General features: G+C 45.1%; 2 protein-coding genes across 5 annotated transcripts in view; both read right to left on the bottom strand.

Annotated features, from left to right (window-relative positions):
• Positions 1-2,172, bottom strand: part of LOC139757898 (uncharacterized) — a 294,010-nt gene extending 291,838 nt beyond the window's left edge. The window contains exon 1 of one of the 2 annotated variants that reach the window (XM_071678833.1): positions 318-2,172. The gene's annotated coding sequence lies outside the window, so the exon portion shown is untranslated. The remainder of the gene's footprint in view (positions 1-317) is intronic. The other variant, XM_071678831.1, reaches the window with a different exon arrangement.
• A 4,611-nt stretch (positions 2,173-6,783) lies between these two features.
• Positions 6,784-22,928, bottom strand: part of LOC139757897 (uncharacterized) — a 52,589-nt gene continuing 36,444 nt past the window's right edge. For all 3 annotated transcript variants that reach the window (XM_071678828.1, XM_071678830.1, XM_071678829.1), the window contains exon 6: positions 6,784-12,804. In XM_071678828.1, the coding sequence (XP_071534929.1) occupies positions 12,280-12,804 (525 nt within the window). In that variant the 3' untranslated portion in view covers positions 6,784-12,279. The remainder of the gene's footprint in view (positions 12,805-22,928) is intronic.

Raw genomic sequence — 22,928 nt, 5'->3', positions numbered from 1 at the left:
TTCACGTCATCAGACGTTATAATTGTCAGATGTAAGAAAGACAATCATCTGTAAATTATCCGGAAACAGATGCACGTTGCTTGAGCAAGCAGATCTTGCCTGTTAACTCCCTACGCACAATCTGTGTCTGGTGACGTGTGTACTATGGGTTCTGGCTGAAAAGCGACATCTAATCTCGTATATTAACCATCAACACACACACAAGATTCTCAGACACATGCGTTTATAAAATGTCGAGTCTGGCCCCAACAACATCAACAGGAGAAAATCTGCATGAAGCATCGACTGATGATTTATCTGTGGAAGCTGAAACTCACCTTCAGTGTGATGAGTCACTAGGCGTATGCTGTCTCAAGGACTGGAATCAGCATACCGCATCGACTCCACTCACTCCCTCCACAACTCCATCCACACTACTGTCTTCTCGTGCCGTATTTTCCTACACTTGAAACTGCACTGGTCATCGGTCCGCACTGGGTGCGATAGACAAAGCTGTCACACAACTGTTAATAACAGATTTACTAGCCGATTACGACGTAAAATCAAACCAAACTTCTTCAGTCTAATCACATTTCCCAGCACGATCACTGGCTCTATCCTCTCTGATACGCAAAATGTTCTCCTATGCCGTCATCTCCGGCAGCGCCAAGCTGGAGAGTCACCGCGGGCAACACGACCACCTGTCTTTACAAAGGCCGGAGCCTCACTGGCAGGACTGGAAACTATCGAGGAGGTGCCAAGGGACTCGCTCGCCCGCGCGCCTAATTTCACTGAATATCGATTTTTTGTTCGCGTACTCCCACGTCCTCTGGTCCTCCTCATTACCTTCCTTATCGTCTCTACCTCTTCCTCCACATTTCTTAAATCAGTCATGTGAGTTTTAAGTTGAACTGTTGGGTGAAGGAGTCGGTAGTTGCTTAAACCCGATCGTGGAAAGCATGTCCACCTCTTGTGTTATGATAATCTAACCTTGAGACACACATTTGTTCAGCTCAACAACGACTTGTTTATAAAATACAGTCGAAAAAAATGTCTAAATATACTCCAGCGCAGGATACCACTGATGTGTCTGTGACAGTCTCTTCCACGTCCAGGGTATGAACGCTGAGAAAAGCATTATGATATATTTTGGTTGGCGTTGGCGAGGAGCGCAATGTTGCCATCAAGTGTTCACCTTACATAAACAGCCCCGGGGGTCTGCGAGGCCATGGTGTACCGTGGAATCATCTGCCCCCGCGCCACCAACGTAAGGATAAGGTCAAGGACATACGTCATGAATTAAGGATCGTAACTTTAAGCGACGTATAGATGTATTATTGGCATCCACGAAATCGCAGAGCGTGTTAGAGGCGCGCGCAAGACTAGCATCGGAGAATTTTCAAGGCTATAGCCATAATTGTAGGTAGGCGTTCCCTCCAGTGTGCGTGTTCGTATATATTTGGCCGTATCGGAGTGTGTGGATCTCGCCTTCATGTTTATTTTTTAGATGAATTCTTTATGATTGTCTTTAATTTTGGTTTACCATCGCGGCGGGGTTGTTGTCTGAGGAGAGCTGTAGAATCACATTCGTTGGTAACTGGCAAATGATGTAGTACTGTAGTTATCGTGAAAATATGTGTGTATGGCCTGCGCTGTCCCATACGTCATACTTGTGTTAGATAAATCGCCTCATACATGAGAAACGCCATACATACTATGCTAATGAATTGGTTCCCGAGTCTACACACACACACACACACACACACACACACACACCACGTTCATAATAAACACAAAATACATCATATACTTTAGCTTTTAGCGGCGGACGAATACATATTTGAGATACTATGAGGCGGTGGTGGTCCACACCACCGCTAGGCAGTACCTACCCAGCTAATCTGAAACCGTCACAACAGACGTAACGCACGGGAGTGCAGTATGTAAATATGATAAACAAATGTGCTGAGGGAGGAGCCTCGAGCGATCTGTCGGCTCTATAAAAACTGAAAATATTTTTTTTACGTCATTCACGTTGTCACTTGTATTGTGGTGAGGATGATCATAGTATAATGACGAACATTAATGTCGGAACACAGCTGTTGACTCAGACTTCAAACATTATTTCTACAAATACGAACAAAATTACGATTACATTTCATATTGATATTCTAAAATGATTTACCCAAGAGGCTTAATTACGTATGTATATATATATATATATATATATATATATATATATATATATATATACAAATTATTGGTTGATGGTACAGACGAATATACTACGTCACCACGAGATCCAGACCGGACGAGAGGTCACAGGTCATATGTGGACAGTTATCTCACACGTAATCCTTGCAGGTCACGTCTGGCTTCTGGTCACGTGATGTGCACTGGCGTGGAGTCAGAACAAGCATGGGATGGAGTTATAACGAACACAGGAAGGAGGTGACAACATTCGTAATATGGGGTCACAACATCTATAGCATGTATGTTGTGACTGGATGGAGTCACAACATACATAGGATGGAATCACAACATATGTAGTACGGGGTACAACATACGTAGGATGGAGTCACAACATATGTAGGACGGGGTCATAACATATGTAGGACGGGGTCATAACATACGTAGGATAGAGTCACAACATATGTAGGACGGGGTCATAACATACGTAAGATAGAGTCACAACATATGTAGGACGGGGTCATAACATACGTAGGACGGGGTCATAACATGCGTAGGACGGGGTCATAGCATTCATAGGGCTGGGTCACAACTTCCATGGGATGTGGTAACAGCATGCATACGATGGGGTCTCAACATGTATACGACGAGGTCACTTTCATGCATGAATTAAGGTCACACTTGACGTAAGAGGTCACACATGGGTCGTAGTGCCGTGTCGTGGAGACTCGTGGTCCTAGGTTGTAGCTGGAGTGGGAGGGGGGGGGGTCAGGTTTATGGGTCATGCGTGGGTGGAAATCAAAGGTCATCTTGTGCGTTGAGCTCATGTTGGCAGCAGGAGGAACGCGTCGTGCCCACACTGTACCACCTCACACGGCTGGATCTGGCCAGCGATGCTCACCCCGGGGCGCTTAATGACACGGAACTCAACCACTTCAGCAGAGAGAACACCACCTGCATCATGTCAGCGAATTTAATCTTGCTGTTGAAGAGTTACATGATTAATACTACCTTCGTTGATATAGATTACATTGTTATCATTTACATATGACAACTTATAGAATGTTTATGCTACCACACATGACAACCTTGGTGGCTGGGGAGAACAAGTCGTGGGGGTAAGCGACTGGGGACAAGAGATAGTGGGTGTAAGCGAAGCGACTGGGGAGAACAGATCCGGGAAGTAAGCACCTGGGGAGAGCCGATCGTGGGGGTAAGCGACTGGGGAGAGCCGATCGTGGGTGTAAGCGGCTGGGGAGCTGAGATGGGTGGGCGGGCGGGCGAACAATAATGTATGTTCACCTCAGGCAAGGTCGTGAGTCGAGCAGGTGCTGGCTGGGGTCGCCCCTCACATGCTCCCAGCATTTTATAATGTAACTTGTGTATTAAGGTAATCCAGACGTAATTAATAACTCGTTGAATTTCTTATCTATCACTACAACATTGGAGAAAGTATATTCTATAAGACTATAGAACAATAAAGGTCTGAAAATACGTATAGTCTTATAGCTCAAGAATAACAACGTTTGTATCACTATGATAATCTATGTACTACAGAATATATACATAAGCATATATATATATATATATATATATATATATATATATATATATATATATATATATATATACCTTCTATTTTTGTATGGTTACCACATGGGTAGACAGTGGGTATGGCTATAGTAACACCTCACTGTCACCTACTGGTATGGGGGAAGCAGGAGGGCTAGGGTACTGCCCTGCAGCAGAGAACTGTGTGTACCTCGTGTGCTCCTGACGGAGGCGGAGGAGGAGGTCGTCTGCTGCTGCTGGTGTATAAGGCCAGAGAGGAATAAGATCCAAAGGATTTGATCCATACTGGGTTAGATTAAGGGTAGGATTTGATCCAGAGTAGGAGGCAAATGAAGACCTCGATCCCTCACCACTGCACCGTATTTGAAGTACATGACACCATCTTGCCCTAGTTGTACAGTATTGACGTGCTCAACCTGACTGAGGCAGACATGGTATGTACAGCGAAAGTGCATACTGTATGTACAATAATGAGTACAACAGCGCTGAACGACGGAGAGTACAGGTGACACGCTGGAAAGATGTGAGGACATCTGACAATCCCAATGCATGCTGCATTACTACTTTACCATGATCCACTGTACCATGGTATATTGTTACCATGATCCATTGTACCATGGTATATTGTTACCATGATCCACTGTACCATGGTATATTGTTACCATGATCCATTGTACCATGGTATATTGTTACCATGATCCACTGTACCATGGTATATTGTTACCATGATCCACTGTACCATGGTATATTGTTACCATGATCCACTGTACCATGGTATATTGTTACCATGATCCATTGTACCATGGTATATTGTTACCATGATCCACTGTACCATGGTATATTGTTACCATGATCCACTGTACCATGGTATATTGTTACCATGATCCATTGTACCATGGTATATTGTTACCATGATCCACTGTACCATGGTATATTGTTACCATGATCCACTGTACCATGGTATATTGTTACCATGATCCATTGTACCATGGTATATTGTTACCATGATCCACTGTACCATGGTATATTGTTACCATGATCCACTGTACCATGGTATATTGTTACCATGATCCACTGTACCATGGTATATTGTTACCATGATCCACTGTACCATGGTATATTGTTACCATGATCCACTGTACCATGGTATATTGTTACCATGATCCACTGTACCATGGTATATTGTTACCATGATCCACTGTACCATGGTATATTGTTACCATGATCCACTGTACCATGGTATATTGTTACCATGATCCACTGTACCATGGTATATTGTTACCATGATCCATTGTACCATGGTATATTGTTACCATGATCCATTGTACCATGGTATATTGTTACCATGATCCACTGTACCATGGTATATTGTTACCATGATCCACTGTACCATGGTATATTGTTACCATGATCCATTGTACCATGGTATATTGTTACCATGATCCATTGTACCATGGTATATTGTTACCATGATCCACTGTACCATGGTATATTGTTACCATGATCCACTGTACCATGGTATATTGTTCCCATGATCCACTGTACCATGGTATATTGTTACCATGATCCATTGTACCATGGTATATTGTTACCATGATCCACTGTACCATGGTATATTGTTACCATGATCCACTGTACCATTGCAATCAAAATGTCCACTGAAATGCAACAAGGATGGTCCATCGGAATGCAATATGGACGGTCCAGTGAAATGGAGCAAGGACGGTCCATCGGAATGTAACAAGGATGGTACATGAAGTAAGGAACCAGATATACAGGGAGAGGCTAGACGTTATGAATATGTCCGCTGTGGAAGAGAGAAGAGTAATAGGCGACTTGATAAGTTTTAAGTGTCTGAATGAAGATGTCGAGAATTAACACGTCTTTTGAATTAAGAAAAAAGCCAACAAGACGTTAAGACAAGACAATAAACAACAATAAACAACAAGACGTTAAGACAAGACAATAAACAAAATTATTTGAAAATATATAAAGAAGTAGATTTAGTGAGACAATAACAGGGAACTGGAACATGCCATGTTCCCTGACTGAATATACACAGCAAAGTGCTGTTCAGGAGATCATATATGGCAGGAAAGGAGGTTCATCATGGGTAGAGATCCATCTCAGGTGTAGACCTCCCTTTTCATACTCTACACACACACACACACACACACACACCACCGATTATGTAAACATTCCTGTATATCTGCCACCCTGGCTGTCTAAATGTACCTCATCCACATTCTTAACCAAAGAGTGAAAATATCCAGTTCGGCCTCATCTTGTATGGTTAGGTAACTAGTAACTGTCACAACCTCCCACTCCTGTAACATGTGTAATACCTCAACTGTGTATGTTCAGCCCAAAGGTCGGCTACACTCAGTAAACCTTTGAGTATTTATTCATCATCTGACACAAACACATGTGTTACGCTGCCTCTCCACCCAGTATAGATAGGTCATTATAGATATGTTACTCTCATTATCTATAGATATGTTACTCTCATTATCTATAGATATGTTACTCTCATTATCTATAGATATGTTACTCTCTACGACTCATCTTTAACAGCCCTGACCTGCATGAATTTAACCTTCACATCCATACATCAGGGATGAGATAATTATCATCATGCAGGTTTCTTACACACACTTCACGTAAGCTGTTTCCATTTACCACATCTTTCAGTCTACTTCCGATTATTTCTAATCTATTTCACGACTCCAAACCTCACCTCTCCCAGTACCATCCTTGCTGCTCCCAGTACCACATCTCATCCACAGGTCATGATCAGGACCTGTTACCCGCCAGGTACTGGATTCGCAAGTCGCTCTGGGGCAGCACCCGACCATCACCTCCTATTCCTGCTACACAGAAGTGTTGTTGCCTCACTCCTGTGTGTACTAACCGTTCATGATCTAAGCAGTGTCATCATGTATATCATACGTTTAAAAGTTAATCTTTTAAATAGTTACTTATAAAATACACTGAAAAAATAATTTCTAGCTAGGGTTAACAAACTGGAAAATTCATATATAATTTAACTTTGATTTAGTTTCTTTTTATTTTGGTCAAGTTTAGACAGAAGACAATCATGACAATATGAATCAGTAGAGTTCATCTGGAACACTACATGTTGACTAGGATTCACACTACTATCGTAATCACATGTTTTCTTGGCTCATACTCGGAGAACTCAGCAGCCCCAAGGCTAAGGAACCATGAGGGGCCTCGTCACGAGAACGCACGTACCTCGTCGCTAGGGCGTCCTCGCACGAGACCCTACAACCTCATAGAGATCTACAGTCTTACAAAAAGACAAAAATGCTTTTCCTTAGAAAATTTTAGATTCTAACTCGTTCCTTATATGTCCTCAAGGTCATTTTAGTATCATGGTTCACCCATCATGTCTCTAAGATAAGGAATTTCTAAGACACTCGAGATGTGCTTTCCAGAACCACACCTGCAACTTGCAACGTTCCTCGAGGTCTGCAACACACGATGCGAGGCCACTGTCCACCACGACCAGACATCATGACTACAGTCGCTGTATTGATACGATTTCTCGGGATGTTTCCGCAGCGTACATCCACAAACACCAAATGGAACTGTTGTAGTAATAAAATGTAATTGCTTTAGTAATCCAGTGGAATTGTTTAGTAATCAAATGACTTGTCCTTTACTCTCAATGCCAAGGCCATTACTGTTTGGGTAATGACTTAAAAACGAAAACAAGGAACTATTATTTTCTTTACGTTAGCCGAGACGAAACGGGCAAATGAGGGCTAATCAAGGCCATCCCATTAGCGATATATACATATATTCTTCCGACCAACCTCTGGGGGTAGATGAACAGCTGGGTTGACTGTGGACCTTGTGCCGCAACCAGGATTGGAACCTATGCTATGCTCGACCCTGGGCGGCCCGTGAATGCGTCACGGTCAGGAACGCTGACCACTACACCACGGCGATCCGTTGTTAAATACATTGAATATGCTGTCTCCTGGTGACTCATTTCTGATATTTCTTTTGTGATTTACGATTAAAATGAATGAAGAACATTGTTATTACGCGAGGAAAACGTGAACTGAGGATGTTATCTAAACCGTAGCTTCAAACAGCCAGTGCCTCAGCTCGGATTGTTCATGGTGCCCACGTAGACGCTGGAATCAACATTTCATATCAATCTTGTATTTAACATTAAAATTACACGTTTGAAATATTTGTTCATATCTTAAATGGTTGGCCACCTTGTATTCAGACTATTCCAGCAATATTATTGTATGGCACAATATTCCTCACCATCAAACTCTTGTTAAAAAAATATGTTGTACTTGATTGTTGTGTCCTTACAATCTCTGGAGCAGTTACTGTGACCAAGATGATGATTTGCTTTCAAATATTTTTATTTTCAAAACATCTGCTCAGAGTATAATGTATCAAGAGTCACAGTCAGTATGATTCTGATCAGTCAGTATGATCCTGGTCAGTCAGTATGATCCTGGTCAGTCAGTATGATCCTGGCAGTCAGTATGATCCTGGTCAGTCAGTATGATCCTGGTCAGTCAGTATGATCAGTCAGTATGATCCTGGTCAGTCAGTATGATCAGTCAGTATGATCCTGGTCAGTCAGTATGATCAGTCAGTATGATCCTGGTCAGTCAGTATGATCAGTCAGCATGATCCTGTCAGTCATTATGATCCTGATCAGTCAGTATGATCCTGGTCAGTCAGTATGATCCTGGTCAGTCAGTATGATCCTGGTCAGTCAGTATGATCAGTCAGTATGATCAGTCAGTATGATCAGTCAGTATGATCCTGGTGTTGATGTTTCTTCCGACGTCACTTCACTGTGGAGGTTCATCCACGGTGTCAGATGTCATGTGAATACTTTACAAACATTTTCCATCTTGTGACATTTAATCATACCTGTAATATTCTCTCCGGAAAGAAATTGATTTAACTTTATTTTTGTATCATTACATTTGAGTTTTGTTGACGACTCGATCAGTGTCATGTGATGTGAACTTTACAAGTGTTGACCCCATGTTGACCCCATGTTGACCTTGTTCTTTGTGGTGTACGAGATCTTGAAAGTTGCTAGAATTGTGTGGGTGACCAGCAGGCGTCACACTGCCGACCCCCGCTAACTCTCTCTCTCTCTCTCTCTCTCTCTCTCTCTCTCTCTCTCTCTCTCTCTCTCTCTCTCTCTCTCTCTCAGTTCAGTCACCAGTCCGCCGCTGACCAGCTGTTCCCTACCTCAGCTCTGGTCTCCCGCCTTGCTAGCCACTTTTCAGCCAACCCAGCCCATCACTGGCCTGGACCTCCATCTTACCACTGGGTCAGCCACTCTTACCTTCCACTTGGGCCCCCTTCCTACCACTGGATCAGCCACCCTAACCTACCACTGGGGCCCCCTTCCTACGACTGGATCAGCCACCCTAACCTACCGCTGGCTAAGCAATGCCACATCTTCTCAGTCTCCAGCTGCCACTTAGGTTATGAACGATCCTGTTGCCTCAGCTTGCATCGTCGTCCTGCTACGTGCACAGTAAACATCTAATGCATTATAGATATTTCCTGTTTACAACCATCTCGTGTCGGGCCACCGTCCAGAGCAAAAATGTCACATGGGTTTAGGACTCTTGTGCGTATTTTATGCATTCCTGACGCTTTCTATTAAGCCTGAAATGCATGAGATTATCTATAAGTGCTGCTGAACACACACACACACACACACACACACACACACACACACACGCACACACACACACATACACACACACACACACACACACACACACACACACACGCACACACACACATTATCTTCACAGTAAGAAAGTCACTACTTCACGATGCGGTGTTGTGCTTCGTCTTGTAAAAGCACCTGGTACATAGCCTTGGCCCAGTGACCCAGCCTCCACCCACACAAGCTCGTACCTGACACACACACACACACACACACTCTGGTGAAGACTACCTCTCGTCCACTTGTATCTTCCAGTCAAGTAAGACTTTCCTTTGATTTACATATTTCGCCCAGTGAGTGAACATAGATTCTTACATTAACGTTAAACAACTACGTCTGGAGGCACCCGCCTCTTGTTTAGAACCCCTCATCATTAACTCCACAGTTCTTGAAAAGATAAATAGTTTTCAGTCATTACTCTTTGGTTGAAGTTTATAATAACTGCTTCCCTCTTACACAGGTGATGAGTGACACTAGCGACCTTAACGTGTAAACCCTCACTACATCTTCTATAACTTCTCCTCCACACCCCACCTTGTAACACTCTAGTTATACGCTCCTCCTCTACACCTTCCTCTCCCTCGAGAAACTGTCCTGCTTCTTAGAATTTTGGCTAAACAGTTTGTGTTCTGACGCGTCTCTCATTTGGTCCCAGTCGTCATAGTCAATATAAGAACGTCAACACCTGCAGTTCCTACACCGTACACCATCGTCAACCATGTCCACCAGACGTGTTCACCTCCGTCACTTATATACAGCACTGCACTTCCAGCAGCCGTTATCATCCGTCCGTGATCATAACCACAGTAGAATACGATGTCAGCGCAGCACAGTCTTGTCTCACACACTGATACATTATTGCCAGACGTTATCTTTGTCTTTGCTGTGATCTATACAGTCGTTTAGCCAACGAGGTCGTCGACAAATGGGATGCATCTCCTCTCTGACGCCCAGGAAAATTGCTCTCTGCTGCCATAATGCACTCGAGGTCAGTAGTTCCTGGACGCTGGCGGGACTTGGGCGTCCCACGTCATCTTCAAGAACAGCCGAGCCACTGTACATATCCTCCTCTCTGCTGGCCCTCGCGTACGTTCTAGGGGCACAGGTGATACAAAGCTATGGTTGCTAGGTGACACTGGGTATCCTCAGGCGACTTACGGTGTTGCTAGGTGACACTGGGTATCCTCAGGCGACTTACGGTGTTGCTAGGTGACGCTGGGCATCCTCATGTGATCTATGTAGTTACTAGGTGACGCTGGGCATCCTCATGTGATCTATGTAGTTACTAGGTGACGCTGGGCATCCTCATGTGATCTATGTAGTTAATAGGTGACGCTGGGCATCCTCATGTGATCTATGGTGTTACTAGGTGACACTGGGTATCCTCAGGTGACCTACGATTGCTAAGCGACACTAGGTATCCTCAGGTGACCTACGTTGTTGCTAGGTGACACTGAGCATCTTCAGGTGATCTACGTTGTAACTAGATGACACTGGGTATCATCAGATGACTTACGGTATTGCTAGGTGACACTAGGTATCCTCAGGTGACCTTTGGTGTTGCTAGGTGACACTGGGTGTCCTGAGATGACTTACGGTGTTTCCAGGTGACATTGGGTATCCTAAAGTGACCTACGGTGTTGCTAGGTGGCACTGGATATATTGTAAGGTGAACTTCATTGGTGCTAGGTGACACTGGTTATCTTCAGACTACTTATGCCGTTACTAGGTGACACTCAGCATCCTCAGACGACATATAACGTTATCTTGAATTGTTCCTGGGTGGCCCAGGATACGTTTTAGTGATCTAAGGTGTCTCCAGGTGACAACCAGGGCCCATAGGTGACCCAGCGTGTTTTCAGGTGACCTGAAGGATTGTCAGGGGTCACAGACTGTTCGCGGGTCATCCATGCTGTCCCCTAGTAAGGTTAAGTCCAGTTGTAACCTAAGGTGTTCTGAGGTGATATAGACTATTTCCATGTGACTCAGGTGTCCTGCAGGTGACTTTAGGTGACGCCGGGTAAACCAGAATATCTTGAAGCAGTAGAAGGAGTTCGCAAGTCATTCGAAGTGACCTCGAATGACTCAGGCAGTCCACAAAATATGTCCTCATGTGACTCGGTTTCCATTCAGGAGTTGTAGGATACTGTCTGGTGACCCGCCTCGTCCTCGTAGGACCTGGGGTGTCCTACTGGCCCAGGATGTCTTTAGGGAGCCCAGGTGTAATTGTAGGATATCGAGATAGAGATACTTCGACAACATGTGACTCAACAGTCAACGTTGCTACAGTGTTAACTTCTACAGCATATGCTTCCACAGCATGTGCTCCTACAGTACATGTTTCTACAGTATATGACTCAGCATCAACACACCAGAGTGTGTATAATGTTGCTAATGATCCTACTGCAAGAAACATTCAGTAACGCCAGAGTTACTCGAGAAGAAGAAGCCATCTAGATATTATCTGTAACTCTGTGTTCCTTGTGGCCTGGTGGTCCTTGATGTATCGCGGATACAGAGAACAAACAAATGACAGAAGACCTGTTGAACTGTAACGAGGCTGACTCGTTGTTTCAAGTGTTCACCCAGGTTGTCCTCGAGTGGAGTGTGTTGTCCGAGTGTGACTCGTTGTTTCCTAAAATGGTTGCGAGTTTTCCCAGGGGTTCAGAGTTCTCATTAAGTGAGCCAGGCTGTCAGGTGATCCACTATATCCCCAGGTGACTCAGATCAGGTGATCCAGGTAACTAGGAGAACTGATGAGACTACAGGTGAATGATGTGGTTCTAGAACCTGGGCACGTCCAGGACCACGCCGCAGTCCCTAATCCACATCTGTTTGGTAACCACCAACCAAACTGCCTCCTTCATCACGTACAACCCCGACACAACATTGCCAAATGGACACGCGAAGTTTCGGTTGAGATCATCCTCTGTGCAGATGAAGAACTGTGAGTCTTGTTCCTTCTTGCAGGGAGCTCCCGCCGTGACCATCCCGGCTTGCATGGGCTTCGAGTAACCCTCCTGGAACTCTAGATCGTCCACCAGGGATTCACCTCCTCGCCCGTTGTTGTAGTCATAGTCTCCGCCCTTAATCCTCTCCCCGGGGTTGTCAGGGTTCAGGACCTCGAGGAACAAGGTGTTCCTGTAGGATGGGCCGCGGTCGCCCAGGCACAGGTGAAGGAAGTTGGTAGCGCGGCGGAGATGACCCCACAAACTGATGTACACACGACCCAGGATCTTCTGATCAGACCCAACATCCAGGAACACCATAGGCGACTTCGTCAGGAGAAGGGAGTGTAGGACCGTCGACTGGAAGAAAGAAGACAAGTGTTAACGCGTATTCTTAGCTGTAATGAAAGAGGAAGCAACGTGAGGAAGAAGGGGGAAAACTGTCGCTAATTCTTACTTACAACTGAGGAAGAATAGCAGGATTGTTATAATAAATGGCGTGAGTTCATCCAACCCACAGTCAGATATGTCCCAGAAGCTTTGGAAAACTATATAGAAGTTACTGACATTGTCAAATTATCTATTCCTGACCTGTGAAATATACCTGAATGATCCCCAGACAAGATCATGCAAGTGCCAGAACTTGTTACATGAACGTTTGCACTTTACTGTATGACTATGAGAGGCAAGCGTCCTTACGCTAGTTAAATGTCTACAGGCTTCTCCCGGTCACTGCTCACTTCTCATAAGAAGTACGAGTCTGACCAGCCACGGACGGTGCTGGTGACTGTGACGTCCTTACTATCACTGTGTCCTTGATTAAGCCTTCTGGTGCGTCGACCCTTTATCCTCTGTGAGTTTTCAAAATCAATCTGTATTTTCGACACTAAAAAACTATGTTTATAGAACACATGACCAACACATGCTATAGATACCCCCAGTACAGCCAAAAATAACGTAGAAATATAAAAAATAAAGACGCTGTTTGAAATACGGGACATTTGGAATGATAAGCGAAATATGATAGGAAAAAGAAATATCAGTTCAAAAGTACTGAAACAATATGATACAGTGGTTAATGTGACGTAAGTGTGTACCACCAGGTACTCTGGTGTTTTAATGTGTGTGTTAGCGATAAATGTATATCTTTTCTAGTTCTCACATTCTATACAATAGCATTGTAGTTTTCCCCAGTTCCCTAGACACAAATCTTTTCATTTTGCATTTTCACCTGAAACCAAGTTAAAATTAATTTATAATGATACTATCAACATTTTGGCAACTCAAGGGTGGGCCGTTTTGATAACTTTATCTATTCTTACACCTCGAAGCTTTGGAACTCTCTAGCCTCTTATGTCTTTCCAAATGACTTGACATATTTCAAAAAAAAGATATTCTTGTTAAATGTACATACTGAAAGGTCATCTGTCTTAGAGAATAAGGACGCCAAATAACAAGAGAACAAAAATGGGTTACAGGACTGCCAGGAAGATCTAACAAACTAACAGTTCATTTGGTAACGCTTGTAATCATGTTTAATGTGCGGCTACGATGTGAGGTCTACTGACACATCAGCGGTCGACAGCTACGACGATCAGTTGGGAACCAACACATGATGAGCGTCAGGACTGAGCTAGAATGAGTCACGATCTTGTTCCTGTAAATTGTGAACCTAATGATCGATGAACCAGACGAATTTAACAGACAATTAAACAAACTACTCGCAAGTCCCTCCACTCCACAATCGAGGAACGTATTCAAATCTTTTCCTCCACCTTGCTGCTACATCTGGACGCTGGGAGAGAGTTGATCGTGGACTTCAGCCAAGAGAGAAACTGATAGATTTTGCAATAAACTGTTAAGGATTGTTAACTTCGCTGGAAATCGAGTAACACATTCCAAAGTCAAGATCGTGTTTGTCCTTCAACTAGATTGAGTTCCTGAAGTAAATGAAGCGAGTCAGACCTACAGCCCAATGCTGTAGTCTTCAGAAAATCTTTGTGACGATATTTGCATACCAGGTTTGGTTTCTTTGAAAGATCCGTATATCTGTACGATTACCACACCAGATTAATAGTCTCTGATCCCTTCTGCTGTTACAGGCTCACAAGGACCCTGTGGTCTGTTGTTGTATGAATTCCTTTGTATTCCTTTATAGAAAACCAGATATTTAAAAAGAAATCATTAAAAAAGGACGCCTCTTATTTTCAATGATGGATAGAATTTGTGAAATATTGCGGAATACAGCGAGTTCACTTGACGTCCAGAACCAGACACGTTAGTGAGGCAGTAGAGAGACTGGAGCAGATCACCGCAATCCTCAGACGTGTTTTTGTCTAAATATTTCGTGGGAAATTTATGAATGATAGATAGTTGAGGCCATGTTGGCTGTCCACAGACGTAGCCAGGATGTGTGGAATGGAATCTAACCAGATTGTTGGGTCACCATCATCTGCTAGTCTGACCTCTGGTGGTCATGACCTCAATTGAGGTAACTGAGCTGACCAGGTAAGGATTACATCACTCACCACCAGTGGTTCACAGCCACGCACACGGCCACACTGTCACGACGACTCATCGTGACAGTCACGGACCCAAGTCCACATCAAGGCCAGGCCTTAGTTGTAATATAGAGACGATTATGAAAGGGAAAAAGACGACACAAGGGAAAGTATTTACGAATTTTGAAGGAAGTGAAAAACCTGTTATTTATAATGTGCGGCAGGTCATAGTTATTTACAATGTGTGGCAGGTCATAGTTATTTACAATGTGTGGCAGGTCATAGTTATTTACAATGTGTGGCAGGTCATAGTTACTGGGAAAGACATGAGAAGGTAGAGCGTTCCAAAGTTTCAAGCTGAAACGAAAGAAACAGTTTTCAAAACGGCCCACCCTTGAAATGCCAACTGCCACACAGTAATCATATGACGCTGCAGTTTGGCGAGTGCTGCGTGGTCTGGCTAGTGGTGGGGGCACACAAGCAGCCAGCTCTCGGGAGCAAAATACTGAGCCAACACCATCAGTTCCTCTCTTACTAAAGGTTCCGCAGTTGTGAAGCACAAGTTACTTTCCTCAGTTTCCTGTTTCTGTTCTTCAAAATTCCCATTTTCTGTGCATCAGTGACACACAGGGTCTCTCCCAACTTACCGATGTGGAGGAAATGTTTACAACAGTTCCTCCACCACACGGTGTTGACAGCTTCAGTCAAGCGGGTTTGCTAACGGTGAGTGTTAATGTCGCTGCAGTCGCCCAGGGACACCTTAATGTAATCCAGAGGAACTGAGAAAGTCAGCCACGTCCTCTGGCGGTCCTAAAGATTTCTGAAACGAGAAATACTGAAGCTTTGTCTGTGCTGGACTAGTGATGGGCACTCCAGCAGTGAATGTCTCGTGTCTTTATTGGTCTGGTGACACGGTCAACAGGGTGGGGTCTTCTTGGAGTTTGTTCAGTGCCTGACTGCTGGCAGTGATGGGTCTGGTCAGATCTGAGGGGCAATAACGTGAAACGTAATTCACTAGTTAAGGTAGTTCAGAAGGGCTTGTCCATGAGGAGTGTGTGTTGAAATAACGTTAAGGGGTGACTGAGCAATGTCTGGTGGGTGGTGTGCGAATGAATATGTGTTTGGCTGTACCAGTATCGGCTGACGGTGGCTGTGGTTGTAAGAATGATTGAAGTGAGAGGTTGTGGTGTGCTTCATGTTTGTGTGTTGGTGGGGGGTTGTGAGAGGGATGGCAGGGGTTGGTCGGGTTACGTGTACCTGCGGTCGTGTGTACCTACAATAGCTTGTGTACCTGTAATGTATAATGTATCTGTAGCGGCAGGACCTGGTTGACTGTCTGTAGCGGCAGTATCTGGTTGACCGTCTGTAGATGGTCTGTAATGGTGGTGTCGGGCCACACTGCTGAGGTTCGCAGAGTTGGTGTTGAAGTCTTTGTAAGTCTGGCACACAGTGATGGATGAGACTGGGGAAGTGCGCTGCATGACTGACCGTAGGAAGTGATAGAGATAATGGATTTCCTTTTGTCTGCCAAGATTCGTTCGTGTGAAGAGTTGCGCGATCGTCTGAGTTCTCGTGCTGCCTTTGTGTTGATGGTGATGTGTGTGTGTGTGTGTGTGTGTGTGTGTGTGTGTGTGTGTGTGTGTGTGTGTGTGTGTGTCATGTTATATGGTAAGTGTTGCAGAGTATTGTCATTGTTTTGCTCAGACGGTTAACACAACTCAGTCCTCCTGAGCACAAGTCAGTCACCCTGAGCACAACTCAGTCCCCCTGAGCACAACTCAGTCCCCCTGGGCACAACTCAGTCCCCCTGGGCACAACTCAGTCCCCCTGAGCACAACTCAGTCCCCCTGGGCACAACTCAGTCCCCCTGGGCACAACTCAGTCCCCCTAGGCACAACTCAGTCCCCCTGGGCACAACTTCATATTCCCCTTAAGCCAAATCCTTCACATCCCGACACCGTCCCACTCAGTCCTCAGAGTCTGGCAAAGATGAATATTGTGTTGGTTGACGTGGGTAAAGAGGTACATTATCCTCCCTGTTCTACCGAGACGAGGATAACATGAACTTCGTTCTCCGAGGAAACGAACACTTGGGGAAAGACGAACATCGTGTGAAGGCCCCGCGGACCATCTCGGACCCACCTGACGAACCACTGTAACCTGACGCACCGGTGTGGTGGTGAGGTGTCCCACCCAGTGTGTGACCAGAGGAAAACGAGAATGGAACAAGTTCTTGTCTCCGCCACCTTCATCATGACCATCAACCTCTGGTGACGGATACTCACGGTTCTTTACTCACCAGTGAATAATAATGAGTCACAGATGAAGCAGTTCACAAGCAACGTTCGAGCCAACATCCGCATGAGCTTAACACTAGCGAGATACCAAGTCTGTGGCGTCATTCCTGGCGACGCTTATGTCCCACATCCACCCTAGGTGCGCTTGAGGACCAGCTGGGGGAGACGCTGACACCAGCAGGTTCAGGTGGACGGGTCCTGTCCCCCCCCCCCCCCCCACACACACACACACACACACACACACACACAAGGTGTTATCATCTGAAACATTACTTGACTATATCATTTCTGAGCGTCAGTTGAACGGCCAGACAACAGTGATGGTGTTATGACCAAACAACTCGAAGTGATCATGAGCAGCATCGCCAAAATTGTTCATCAAAAGTTAACAGATGTTATTTAGTAAGAAGCTAGGAACACAACCATCTGTTCTTCTTATAACACTTACCACCCCTTACCAATGTACTAGGAACACAACCATCTGTTCTTCTCATAACACTTACAACCCCTTACCTATGTACGTATGCATGTACATGCTAGGCAGACTGGGTGCTATGAATAAGGAAAGTTGAACCAGCAGATCAATGCAAACTTAAGCCTTTTAACACAAACACACAGAGCCAAACTAGACAATAATTTTCATTGTGTTTCTTGAGTTTGATTTCTAAGCAATAGATGCTTTTAGGCAAGGGTAGGTAAACTGAAGAGTCAGTAGTGACTAGATCAAGAAGATTGGAGGAAATAACTGACAGCGTTCCTGACCATGACGCATTCACGGGCCGCCCAGGGTCGAGCATGGCATAGGTTCCAATCCTGGTTGTGCCACTCGGTCCACAGTCAACCTAGCTGTTCATCCTTTCCTAAGGGTGGGTCGATGAACCTAGCGTGGGTCAGGGAATATAAACAAACAGCCTTAATGGGATGGCCTTGGTTATGGCATTGAGTTGCCCGTACCGTCTCAGCTAACAGAGAGAGAGAGAGAGAGAGAGAGAGAGAGAGAGAGAGAGAGAGAGAGAGAGAGAGAGAGAGAGAGCATGAGGTGAGGGAAATTATAAAAGATTATTGAGAAGCAGTTGGAAGAAATTCAGAGCATGAGGTGTCACACCAGATTACATGAAAGTGTGATGAGATGCGAGACGTGCTTAAGGATATAGAACAGTTTATCATCCCTGAGGCAGGGGAGGGAGACAGAGGTGTACCTCCGTATTATCTGCTTGTCGTGGAAGACGACTAAAGGGGACGGGAACCGGGGGTTGGGGGAGGGGGTTACTCCCCCTCTTGTAATTCAATTTCTAAAAGAGAAAACAGAAAAGGGTGTCAAGCAGGGAGTGCTCCTTCTCCTCGATGGTTCATGTGATGTCTGAGTGAAACGAAGCTCAAGGGTAAAGGGAAGAATTGTTTCGAAACGTCTTGGGTGTAAAGTCAGGGGTTGGTGAGAGGACAAGAGTTAAGGAGTAACACTACTCCTGAAGCAGGAGTTATGGGAGTGTATGATAGAATGTAAGGAAGTAATTCTAGACTGATGTAGGTAAAACTGAAAGTGGATGGCGAGAGCTGGATGATTATTGGTGCTTATGCACCTGGGCATGAGAAAAAGAGACGCACATGTTTTGGAAGCAGCTGAGTGAGTATCATTAAACTTTAGGGGAACAAAAAGATGTTTTGGATTTGTAAATAACGTGCGTAAGACAAGAGAACAAATGGGAACATCGGTGAAGGGGGCTAGGGGAATGTGATAACAAGTAGTGATGACGTGAGGAGGAGATGGAGTGAGTATTTTGAAAGCCTGTTGAATGTGTTTGATGATATAATGGCAGATGCAGGGTGTTTGGTGCGGGGTGGTGTGGTAAGTGAGAGAGTCATGGAAAGTGGCTTGGTGAAGAAAGAAAAGGTGGTAAAAACCTCATGTAAGATGGAATGTGGCAAGGCGGCGGGTTTGGATGGTATTGCAGTGGAATTTCTTAAGAGAGGGGGTGACTGTGTCGTTGATTGGTTGCTAAGGATTTTTAGTATATGTATGGATCATGAAGTGCCTGAGGATTGGTGGAATGCATGCATAGTGCCATCGCACAAAGGCAAAGGGGATAAAGGTGAGTGTTCAAATTACAGAGGTATAGGTTTGTTGAGTATTCCTGGTAAATTATATGGGAGGGTATTGATTGAGAGGGTGAAGGCATGTACAGAGCATCAGATTGGGGAAGAGCAGTGTGGTTTCAGAAGTGGTAGAGGATGTGTGGATCAGGTGTTTGCTTTGAAGAATGTATGTGAGAAATACTTAGGTGGGTGTAGAGGGAGGAGTGTGTGCCTATCATGTGTGTACAGCTGGGGGTGTAGATGGCTAGCTGGGTGTAGAGGGAGGAGGGTGTTCCTACCATGTGTGTACAGCTTGGGGTGTAGATAGTTAGCTGGGTGTAGAGGGAGGAGGGTGTTCCTACCGTGTGTGTACAGCTGGAGGTGTAGATAGCTAGCTGGGTGTAAAGGGAGGAGGGTGTTCCTATCGTGTGTGTACAGCTGGAGGTGTAGATGGCTAGCTGGGTGTAGAGGGAGGAGGGTGTTGTTTCCGTATGTGTACAGCTGGAGGTGTAGATGGCTAGCTGGGTGTAGAGGGAGGAGGGTGTTCCTACCGTGTGTGTACAGCTGGGGGTGTAGATGGCTAGCTGGGTGTAGAGGGAGGAGGGTGTAGCTTCCCCACGAGCCACACACTAAAGAACGTTGTCCTGAGGCCTGGCATGGGCGTGGCCCGTCTGTCTGACTAGTCCTCCGCCCACACCGTCTGCCCACGACCTACTCACCCACACCTCCACGCTCCTCCGCGACGCTAACCTGCCTCCGTCTGTCTCTCTGTGTCTCTCTGTCTCTCTGTCTGTATCTGTCTCTGTCTGTCTGTCTGTATCTGTCTCTGTCTGTCTGTCTGTATCTGTCTCTGTCTGTCTGTCTGTATCTGTCTCTGTCTGTCTGTCTGTATCTGTCTCTGTCTGTCTGTCTCCGGTGCTTGTGGCTGAGGAGAGCAGGTGTGTGGCTCGCAGTGGACTATAATGTTCCTCAGTGTGTACGTATACCCGGACCTCCTCGACGTGTATGTGTTTACCCAAGTCTCTCTACTTCCCATGTGGTAGTTCGAGTCATGAAAAAGTTCCTCACATAATGAGGCATGACTGTCGATATGATCGATGTTCCGTATGACGAGAACCTGATGTTGGGTCGTACAGACCTGGTTACATTCTGGGTCGTCGGGTGGGTTCAGTGATTCGGTCGAGCGTGTTCAGTGAAACGGAAGTCAGGGATAACGTCTAGGAGGGAGGGAGGAGAGAGAGAGAGAGAGAGAGAGAGAGAGAGAGAGAGAGAGAGAGAGAGAGAGAGAGAGAGAGAGAGAGAGAGAGTTTGATATGGCAAACTGAAGTAAGATTTCAACCTTCACAATTTCAGAAAAATGTATCTGCAAGACACATCGGCGGATCAAACTGAGTGTTATACTGACAAACTCGATGGAGTTTAGCGATAGAATTTAATAGATATATATGTACACACGATATCTAAAGATTGGGAAAGTTAATGATTCTGGAAGAAACGGATGTGACAATAATGTTGTCTAGGTCCAGAGTGACAGAGTTGCTGAAAAACGGGAGATGAACAGAAGAGCAGCATTAGGACAGGAGGAGTAGACATTACTCCACTGATCTATCTGTTGTCACGATGAAGGACAGGTTGAATATATAACTAGATGTAAGTTGTTCACAGAGTCAAGGGGACACAGCCGAAGGATTCAGTGTTAGAGATGAGAAATTGATGACATACATCATCGAGTCTTCGAAATATCGGCGATCGCGACACAAGGTTCCATAAGATCCCCAGAAAGAAGACCAGATGTGAATGATATAGGAAAGAACGTAACCAGTAAGATCTTGTCCTCAGGGAACGTACGGCTGACCGAGGAGAAGACAGGTATAAGGTGTTTGCTGAGGAAGGTATAAAGAAAATGCTCCAAGACCTTTAAGAACAGTAGAGATCAAGACAGTACGACTGTGTGCAGAAACATAAACACGGCGTCCTTTCCGGAAGGTGGAACGGACAGGCGTAGGTTCTCAAGAGGAATGATAAGTCTGTGCCTTGAGGCAGAAGCCAAGCAGACGCGCAAGCGCAGTCGCAGGCTCAGAGGTACGATCCTGCAGGACACGAGAAATGATAACATTTGGACTGATGGATCAGGCGTACCCGAGAGAATCCATATCCAGACCAAGAAACGATGGAAACTGGAAAACAAACTCTGGATCGTCCACGGTAGAATAAGACTAAGACAATCAGCAGAACTGATAGCAAAGAGAACCGTCCTGTTGTCATGGTGAATATAGAGAGGTAACGATGCTTCTGCAGTTGTTGAAACGATTGTATACCAAGAACCAGAGAGATCTATTGATCTGTGAGGAAAGGAAAGACATTATTACATGTCCTTCATGTGACCGAGTGTTTTCCCGGACGAATCACTGCATTTGGGCAACATCTTGCAAACATTACATGAGAATCAGATCATTGGACGTGTTTCCATGCTTGTTAAGCCTGATCTCCGGTTCATGGGGGAAAAGATCAAGAATAGACAGATGGTGGCTGAGAAGAGAGGCACATGGAGAAGCCCTGATGCCCAGCAACGCTAACATAACTTGTATAGAGAAGGAAACATCATGCGAAGTGACTCAGTCCTCATTCCAAAGAACAAGAACAAAGTGATCCTTTTGTTAACTCAGTAATCCTTCTGTCAAAACTATAGCTGACATTTAGATAGGGAGTGACATAGCTATAGCTGAGGTCTGTGGTGGGTAGGGAGTGATAGCTGACGTCTGTAGTGGGATAAGGAGTGGTTCAAAGGAAAAGAGATAGTTATAAGAATGGAGTGAGTTGCTTCAGATCAACGAGAGGACAAACATGCAGGTCTTAATATTTTTATCACCATCATCATCATCATGATGGGAATGACGACTCACTGCGGTGCAGGAGGATGTTCACTGCACATAATCTCTGCCACAGGACGAGACGCGAGCACAGTCTCGCAGCGAGACATGAAACAGACGAGGAATATGAAGCAAAGAACATCGTGAGAAGTTGAAAGGTATCAAACTTGTGAGGGTGGATGTTCATGGATGGATGACATGCCACAAACGTGGTGTGGTAGTCGACAGCACAAACTTCGCCTTGGAATAGAAATTTGGTTGAGGAAATGGACGATGAAGATAACTGGTGAATCATGATGAGCCACAGAGATAGCAAGAGTTGGTATAGTCGGCTGAGTGATGAGTGTACAGTGTTGCAGGTTACACGAAGCTCCGAGATACGGTGGCGGCAACCCTGCTGCTGTGTGTAGGGCCATTATGGTCACCTGCTCACCCTGTACCACTTCACAATCACGTCGTAACTAATGACCGTCACCTTCAATCACTTCATAACTAATGACCGTAACCACCAATCACTTCTTAACTATTGGTCAGTAAAACTGACGAGAGGAAATGCACGAAGAAGATGAGGGCAGAGGATGAGCATGATACAGCCGGCATCCTTATAAATTTCTGAGCATTATAGAGCATCATACAAGACAGCTGGGGCAGGAGCATGGTGGGAGCATGACAGGAGCATACCGCCACCACACCAGCCGTTCCTCCAATGCTCTCTTGACGGTATATCAACATTGACTAGTTCT

Source organism: Panulirus ornatus, chromosome 28 (genome assembly GCF_036320965.1).
Source record: "Panulirus ornatus isolate Po-2019 chromosome 28, ASM3632096v1, whole genome shotgun sequence".
Taxonomy (NCBI): Eukaryota; Metazoa; Arthropoda; class Malacostraca; order Decapoda; family Palinuridae; genus Panulirus; species Panulirus ornatus.
Note: the sequence above shows the minus strand (reverse complement) of the source record. Positions and strands in the feature narration are given on the sequence as shown.